We start from the raw sequence: 8,137 nt of genomic DNA on the forward strand, positions 1-8,137 counted from the left end.
TAACACAGTTTTGTAAAGGGGTATGTGCTGTCTCGCCAGCATGCTGGCAGGGCTCCACCCTTCTTCTGCGGCGAAGCCAGCCCAGGGTGGTGTTTAAACCTCTGTCTATACAGCACCCATATTGTACCATTGACCATATTTTTTAATTAATTAATAGATATTTAAAGGGCCCTATAACCCTGCCCAAAATTAGACCCGACGGGCACGGACTGACTTATTTCATAATATTAGAAAGAAAATGCACGGCAGGAGTGATGTAGGTTTAATTATTCAACATATTTTGTTGACCATTGAAAGCATACGTTGAAAATAATGCTTGCCGTGTGTAATGTGTAAACATTTTAATTTAATTAATTAATAGATATTTAAAGGGCCCCATAGCCCCTGCCCAAAATTAGACCCGACGGGCACGGACTGACTTATTTCATAATATTAGAAAGAAAATGCACGGCAGGAGTAACGTAGGTTTAATTATTCAACATATTTTGTTGACCATGGAAAGCATACGTTGAAAATAATGCTTGCCGTGTGTAATGTGTAAACATTTTAAAAGAGTTTACCCTGGTTTAACGGTGATTGCGAAAAAATCGTTGAATAAATACATCGTTTTGTTTCAAAGGCGAAAAAGAGTGTCTGTTAGAGATAGATGAAAATGGCTTTGACGTGGCTTGTTTTGGTCCTCTGCTTCCTGCAATTCTGCGGAGGGCAAGACTTGCAAACACAATTTTTAAGCCCTCACAACGATGCGAGGTCTCAAGTAGGCGTTGGCCCTCTCGTGTGGGATGATACTGTCGCCGCCTATGCGCAGAACTATGCTAATCAACGCATGGCGGACTGTGCTTTGCAGCATTCGGGTGGACAGTATGGAGAAAGCATTTTCTGGGGACAAGGTGCAGAGTTCTCGCCCGCAGATGCCGTGAATTCATGGGTTAGTGAAAACCAATATTACGATTATAGTTCCAATTCATGTGCTCAAGGGGAAGAGTGCGGACATTATACTCAAGTGGTGTGGGAAAATTCGCAGAAGCTTGGGTGTGCTCGAGTTAAATGTAATGATGGCGGTATTTTCATCACCTGCAATTATGATCCGCCTGGGAATTACGTTGGGGAGAGGCCTTATGAACCCAACGAACCCTCCGTGTCTGTTGTCTTATATTTAATTATTAATGTTTAATTTGATCTTTTGCATTCATTTTCCTAATTGTTTGTTAATGAACAATCAAATCTGAATTTAATGTATAATATTCACAATTTTTAATCTATAAAGATTTTGGAAAGAAAATTTAAGATTATTATTAATTAAATTAAAGTATCAGGTAGTGACGAGTGTAGACGATAGATGAGTTGAGACATACTAATGGGAACGGAGTGTATAATAACTTGAAATGAATAATTTATTGGAAGATTATTAATTAAATTAAAGTATCAGGTAGTCACAAGTATAGACGATAGATGAGTTGAGACATACTAATGGGAACGGAGTGTATAATAACGTGAAATGAATAATTTATTGGAAGATTATGAATTTTTAACTTGAGGTTTGTTCAAAGCATAATTATCAGTTTGTGTTCAAAGCATAATTATCAGTTTGTGTTAACTCCAATTTTATATTTTAGATATTCATATAATAATGTTAATATTAAATATTATTATAATTAATAAAACGTATTTATCTTTGTAGTATTGTAATAATAATATTTATTAAAAAATATTATTATTACCACTGACGACTGTTAGAAGTTTAAAATGGAAGAACATAGCATAATTAAAGTACAAAATTTTATATCTAAGGTCTGCACCCAGTGATACTTATCTATCACCAATTCCATCTCAAAACCAATTCAACATGCCAGAGATGAATAACCCTTTGGCTTCACTTAGATGGCTTCCTCAAATACTGAGAGAACACACCACTTTTAATGATCAGACAAAGTCCAAGAGTGTTACATCTTTAATATTTATTAGGAATGAATTACTAGCTAAATGAGAACAATTGAGACTGCTACAAAACTAAGAGTCTTAAAAGTTATCTTTTATCTCGCTAAAATAATGATGGGATAACAGATTTAAATTTAAAAGTATCCTCTCCCAGTTACATTTTAAGCAATGCATGCTCCACCTTTAAGAATATCTACATTAATAGACAACATGCAAAAGCAAGTAGAGAATTCTCTTGGACAAAAGTAAATTTGACGTTTAACAGATGGGACCTATAATGTTCAAAGTAAACCATCTAAATGGCAGCATAAGTACCAAACAGTTCCAGCATCCTAAAACTTCATGGATAGAGTGAAAGTGTTAGTGGACAGAGACAAAGGAAAATGATACATAAAATAATCATGTGCTGCTGCACAAAATAGAATTTTATTGATTTGTATTAAATGCTCTAGAGGTCTTTAGAAAGATGGAGAACTTTTTAGCATTATCTTCCATCGATTTTTTTATTTTCTAGACTCATATGGTATATTTTGTATTTGATGCTGGGTGGTGGTAGAAACTACAAGATACTTCCTATTCTTCTTAATTTTTATCAAAAATTATATTAATATTTATAATATTCAAATTGTCTCTTAAAAATTCAGGTTTCTCTTTTGCTAAAGCCTTTGTGAATATGTGTCCCAATTGATCTTTGTATATACAATGCTCTAGATTGATCTCCCTATCATTCACCAATTCTTGAATAAAGTGATATCAGGTATCAATTTGTTTGCACAACTCCTTTTCTGAAAGACATGATTTTTTGGTAATACAATAGTAGACTTATTATCACAATAGATTGTTGTTGGCTCCTTTTGATCATGTATTAAATCCTTTAAAACTCTTCATATCCATATTGCTTGACATGCTGCTAATGTTTGTACTACATATTTTACTTTTGCAGAAGAAATTGTCACTAGAAGTTGTTCCTTTGATGCCCATGCCACAATTCCTATTCCAAAGTAAAATGCATATCCATATGTACTTGTTTGATCATCTATACACCCTATAAAGTCACTATTGTATATTCAATCAACTCAAAATCATTCATTGTGGACTACAATATCTCATAATCCATAGTTCTTGCAATGTACCTAAATATTATTTTTCCAACTTGCCAATGTGAATCCTTAGGCAAGTCTATGGATCTAGATGTGAAACTAACTTCATAAATAATATATGGCCTAGTTCTAGTGAGATACATCAAACTTCTAACAAGTTTTCAAAATATAGTTGTATCAAAATTAGACTCCTTTTCTTCTCTACTAGGTTTTGTCCTTGTTGCTATAGGAGTAGATGCTATAGTGCAATTTATCATTCTAGATCTGTTTAATACATCCTTTGCATATTTTCTTTTACAAATGAAAACTCCTTTATCATTTTGTATTTCTTTTATTCCAATAAAATATCCAATTAATCCTAAATCTGTCATTCAAATTCCTTTTTTCATTATTGATTTAAATACGTCTATAGATAAATTTCTAGTAAAGATCAAATCATCAACATATAAAAAATAATTAGAATTTGACCTTACTTGTTATCTTTCATGTATAGAGTAGGCTCACTATTGCTTCTATTGAATTTATTGTTAATCATGCATGAATTTATTTTTCTATATCGTGTTCTTGGTGCTTGTTTCAACCTATAGAGTGCCCTTTTCAACTTGTATACCTTGTCTTCTAATCCTTTTGCCTTGTATCCTGGTGGCTATTGTACATAAAATTCTTCTACAAAACCATTTAAAAATGTTGATTTGACATCCATTTGGTAGTCCTTCCAATTGTTTTGAACTACAATAGCTAATACCATTCTAATAGTATCAAATATTTCTATAGGTGCAAATGTACCATTATAATAAAACCCATATTGTTGTGCAAATCCCTTGGCTTCTAACCTTTCCTTATACTTTTCTACATCTCCATTTGCATTATATTTGGTCTTGTAAACCCATTTCACATGTGTGGATTCTTTTTCTTTATGCAAATATACTAGATCTCATGTGTCATCCTTTTCAATAGATTCCATTTTTTCATTCATTACATTAATCCAATATTTGTCTTTGATTGCATTTTTTATATTGGTAATTCCTTTCCAAATTACTTCTGTTGATTTTTTTTGAGGGAAGACCCGTCCAAAGCAAAACATTCTACAATAGCCTTATGCGAAAAATCCAATAGGACATAGCCATCTTTAGATCTTATAGTCCTGCTTGGGGGGTCATAGGAAACAACTATCTTTCTCATTAACATTGGTTCTACAAAGACATTTGACACCACTAGCTTCCCCAAGTTCAGTGTCCAAGGATTCGACACTAGAATAGATTTGTCCCTATTGCCATAAAAAGAATAAAATACATCCCACCCTCTCTCTTTTGTAATTGCATCTGTGCATCCTGCCTCTTTGCCATTGAAGGCAATTTTGAAGCTGTCATTCATAGAGGACCCCTCAAAAAATTCTAATAGGTCTTGATGGAGGCTTCTTGTTTGTCTAGTCAGCCTCCTCTAACTTTTTTTCAACTTCATGCTACAATTCTTCTGTTGTCATCTTAGGAGCAAGAGGAGTAGTTGGCACTATTTCTGTTTGCTCTGCCTGAGCTAGTGACTCTCCTTTAGATGCTTTTCTAGGTTTCTTGGGAGATTTGGGAGCTGACCCTTTTGCAGGAGCAGTTTCCTTCACTTGTTCTTTTGCAGGAGTAGTTTCCTTCACTTGCCTAGTAGTGCTGTCTCTCTATGGGGTTTGCTCCTAAGGAATTGAGGTTTCCTCAATGGGTGGGTTTTCAGTAGCAGGGGAATTTTCTGTAGGAGGATGGGCTTCAGTGGTAGGTGTTTCAATGGAAGCTTTTTGGGAAACCCTTCTCCTCTTTTGAATTGGTTTCCTAGCTTTAGGAGGAGGGACAGGCTCATTCGAAGACTCACTATCAGAAACAATAGTGATAGTCTTTCGAACTGTCCTTTTCTTTCTCTTCATGACTTTCTCTTTAGGAAGGGAACTTTCTTTGGCTTCTTTAGACATTTGCAGGGTAGATTGAGGACTTGGTTCAACAGCAGGAACCTTTGTAATTACTAACACATGTGGAATTACATCAAGGGGAATACCATGGGTAATATCTGGCATTACAGAACTATTGCCAGCTTCAGGGGTATTCTCAGCAGTGGGAGTAGCAGAGTCCTTGATAGGGGAGGCCATTTTAATTTAAAAAAATGAAAGAGAGCTTGGAAAACTAAACATAGACACAAACCCTACAGACTCTAGGACACACACAAAAGGTCTTCTTATCACAACTATAACAAACTAGAAAATGCACAAGGATGGTGGAATAATTAACTTACTAGTCTCTTTTGCTAGGCTGAATTTGTTGGAGGACACGTTGATTTGCTGAAATTCGCTCTTCTTCTTTCTTAGGGATGCTCTGATTCTTCTTCGGATGCAAGGTATGCAAGAAAATTGAAGACTTTCTCTTTTATGACGATGCCATTAATTCATTCATGTTGGATAGAGCAAATTGCTGATGCCAAATTTTAATTTAATCCGTTGATCAAGATTTGAACGATCGAGATTGCCTTTGACAACCTTCAAATGATGACATGGCATTTATTAGACCGTCCTTGGCCAACTTAGACTTTTTCAAAATTCATGTCGTTTGAACCTTTTTTATGATTTTATGCCTTTCACCATCTCCGTGGGATAAGCCTTCCTTAGACTTCTCTTTATTTCCTTATCCCACACCACCTTTTGCTATCTTGACAATCCTTGTGGGATAAGGTCCATATGTATTTATCTTTATTTTTTGTCACGCGACACCCAGAAGCATTCCTCTCACCCTCGCAAGATAAGGTCTTTCCATCTTTTCTTTATCGACACCCTTTTATCCTTATCCCACAACACATTTGTCAATGCTATCTCTTCTCGTGGGATAAGGCCTTTGCATGTCCTCTGAGTATCCTCTTATCCCACGTTGCTCATAACTCCCTATTATTTCCTCCTTGAAGGCGCCTTTCCTTGACAATTTTTTCCTCGTGCGAGATAAGCCTCTTCAGCTTTTCCAGTCTTATCCCGCAATCCATCTCTTATCCCTGCGGGAACATGCGTGATAAGAGATCCTATCGATCTCGCCTTGTAATCCCTATCCCACGACCATCACTAAGTAGAAGGAATCCCTTGCGGGATAAGGTTATTTGTATTTACCTATGAGCATTGTGGTATAACTTTACCTTATAACTCTGAGCAGTTTCTTTTCCCACGGGCCCGTCAAGGTGCCTTAAAACCATCGCAAGATAAGACTTTCCTCTCTGCTTCTTTATCTTACCTTATCCCGCATGGTCACACTACATAGTGAAAACTGCTACCATATCTGCAAACATTCCTTATCCTGTGCGAGCCTTTTACTTTTATGAAATGACTGTGGGATAAGGATCCCTTTGTTATCTCTATCTCCTTCTTATCCTGCAGGGCTTAATCATGGCTTCAAAGGTGTCATGGGATAACTCTTGTTCTTTAAGATTTATAAATTCCTTACCATGCGGTCGAGACCTTTCGCTAAAAGGCCTGTGGGATAACATTTCTTTGTGTAGCGTCGTAAATTGTACGCACTCGCTAGGGTGGTACAATTTCACACCTAGTTTAGCACCCGCCTTAGTGCATTTGGCATTCTGCATTGCATTTCTCCTTAAGCACTTAATTAATCAAATTAATTAGGTCTAAGGTCCTATTTCATCATTCTCTACATCATAAAGTTGGGCCCTTTCACTAAAGCGCACCCTTCGCATTTTATTCCTTCAATACATCACTTAATCAAAAACCCTAATTAAGTCCTATTCCGAACTTGGGGGCTTGGTTTCGGGGTCAAAACATCTCGAAATCACCTATAACTTCGGGATTCTCTCTAAAATCATCATATCCGATGGCCTTGAAAATTTGGTGAAAAGTTGCCGGGACCGTGGCGCCCGGTGCACATGGTCCCGGACATTTTTCCCGAAATTTTAGGAGCGTGATCCAATCATGAAATAAAGCTTAACCCCAAGAAATTGGTGGGATATTTAATCTCTAGGTCGGCCAAAATACGAATTTACGATCTAGGGTTTCATACATAAAAGCTCTCTTTCCTCATTTGAAAGGATCGGATTTTTGTTTCCAGGAACTTCATATGCAGCGAAAGAGCAGATCTTTGAGGACTTCAACATCTTACAACATCTTTCTATCAAGCATCTATCAAATTCATTCATCCACTTAGGGCTTGGAAGACATTGAAGAACAATAGGAGATTACCGACTGAAGATTGGCTTGTACTCCTCCCTTGAGGGTTGGGTATGATTTTGTATTGTTTTCATGTCTTTGCATAAGCTTTGATACATCATTTATTCATGCTTTAGATCACATTGCATCTTGATTTAGAGCATTTACATTATCATTTGCAAGCAATTAGGGTTTACTTTCTAGGTTGCTCTAGTTTGCTTTCTTGCATTTTTGGACCTTGCACACACACTAGGTCTGCACACACAATATATTTTACAAAACAACTTGGCTATTCGTGGAGGTGGAAATCACCGAAGCGAGGGTTTGACTAAGGCAAAACCCTATATAGCCGCCCCTCCCCCTTTTCAGATATTATTGCAGGTTTCGGGATTCGGACGACGCCGCAGGATACAGATCCGGAGAGAGAAAGTTGGGACAGCACCCTGTGTGAAATTGCAGAGCAGGAGACCAGGACAGGGGCGCTGGGCGCCCTGGTCCTGCCAGGACAGGGGCGCTGGGCGCCCTGGTCCCTGGGACAGAGGCGCTGGGCGCCCTGGTCCCTAGGACAGAGGCGCTGGGCACCCTGGTCCTCCGGACAGACAGTTTGCAGACAGTTTCCAAACAGTGTCTCAGAGTGCAGAACAGTGGTTTCCGGTGCAGTTTTCAGGACAGTGGCGCCCGCGCCCCTGTCCCGAATATTTTCAATCCGATTTTGACTCCGGGTACATATCTGCATTCTTATTTTATCCTTATATTTACAGCTGTTCATTGTTTAATCTCAATTCTGCAATCTTGTTATTGGTTCATACTTGCATTTTGGGATTAGAGGTTTGAACTTGCATTGCTTGATCTTACAATTTCAACAAGGGAATAGGAATCCTAATAGATATCCTGTGGCTCTCTCTTTCACCAAAAGAAGTAGCCAATC

At 37.4% G+C, this 8,137-nt stretch overlaps 1 protein-coding gene across 1 annotated transcript; it reads left to right on the forward strand.

The window, feature by feature from the left end:
• The first annotated feature begins 636 nt into the window (after positions 1–636).
• Positions 637–1,174, forward strand: LOC131029514 (pathogenesis-related protein 1C-like). Its single transcript, XM_057960020.2, has one exon. The coding sequence runs from the start codon at positions 647–649 to the stop codon at positions 1,172–1,174; it is 528 nt and encodes a 175-aa protein (XP_057816003.2). The 5' UTR covers positions 637–646.
• The last annotated feature ends 6,963 nt before the right edge of the window (positions 1,175–8,137 follow it).

The sequence above is a fragment of the Cryptomeria japonica genome, chromosome 5, assembly GCF_030272615.1.
Source record: "Cryptomeria japonica chromosome 5, Sugi_1.0, whole genome shotgun sequence".
Lineage (NCBI taxonomy): Eukaryota > Viridiplantae > Streptophyta > Pinopsida > Cupressales > Cupressaceae > Cryptomeria > Cryptomeria japonica.

Excerpts from the sequence above, each read along its gene's own strand:
- LOC131029514 (XM_057960020.2), top strand. The coding sequence starts at position 647 with ATGAAAATGGCTTTGACGTGGCTTGTTTTGGTCCTCTGCTTCCTGCAA.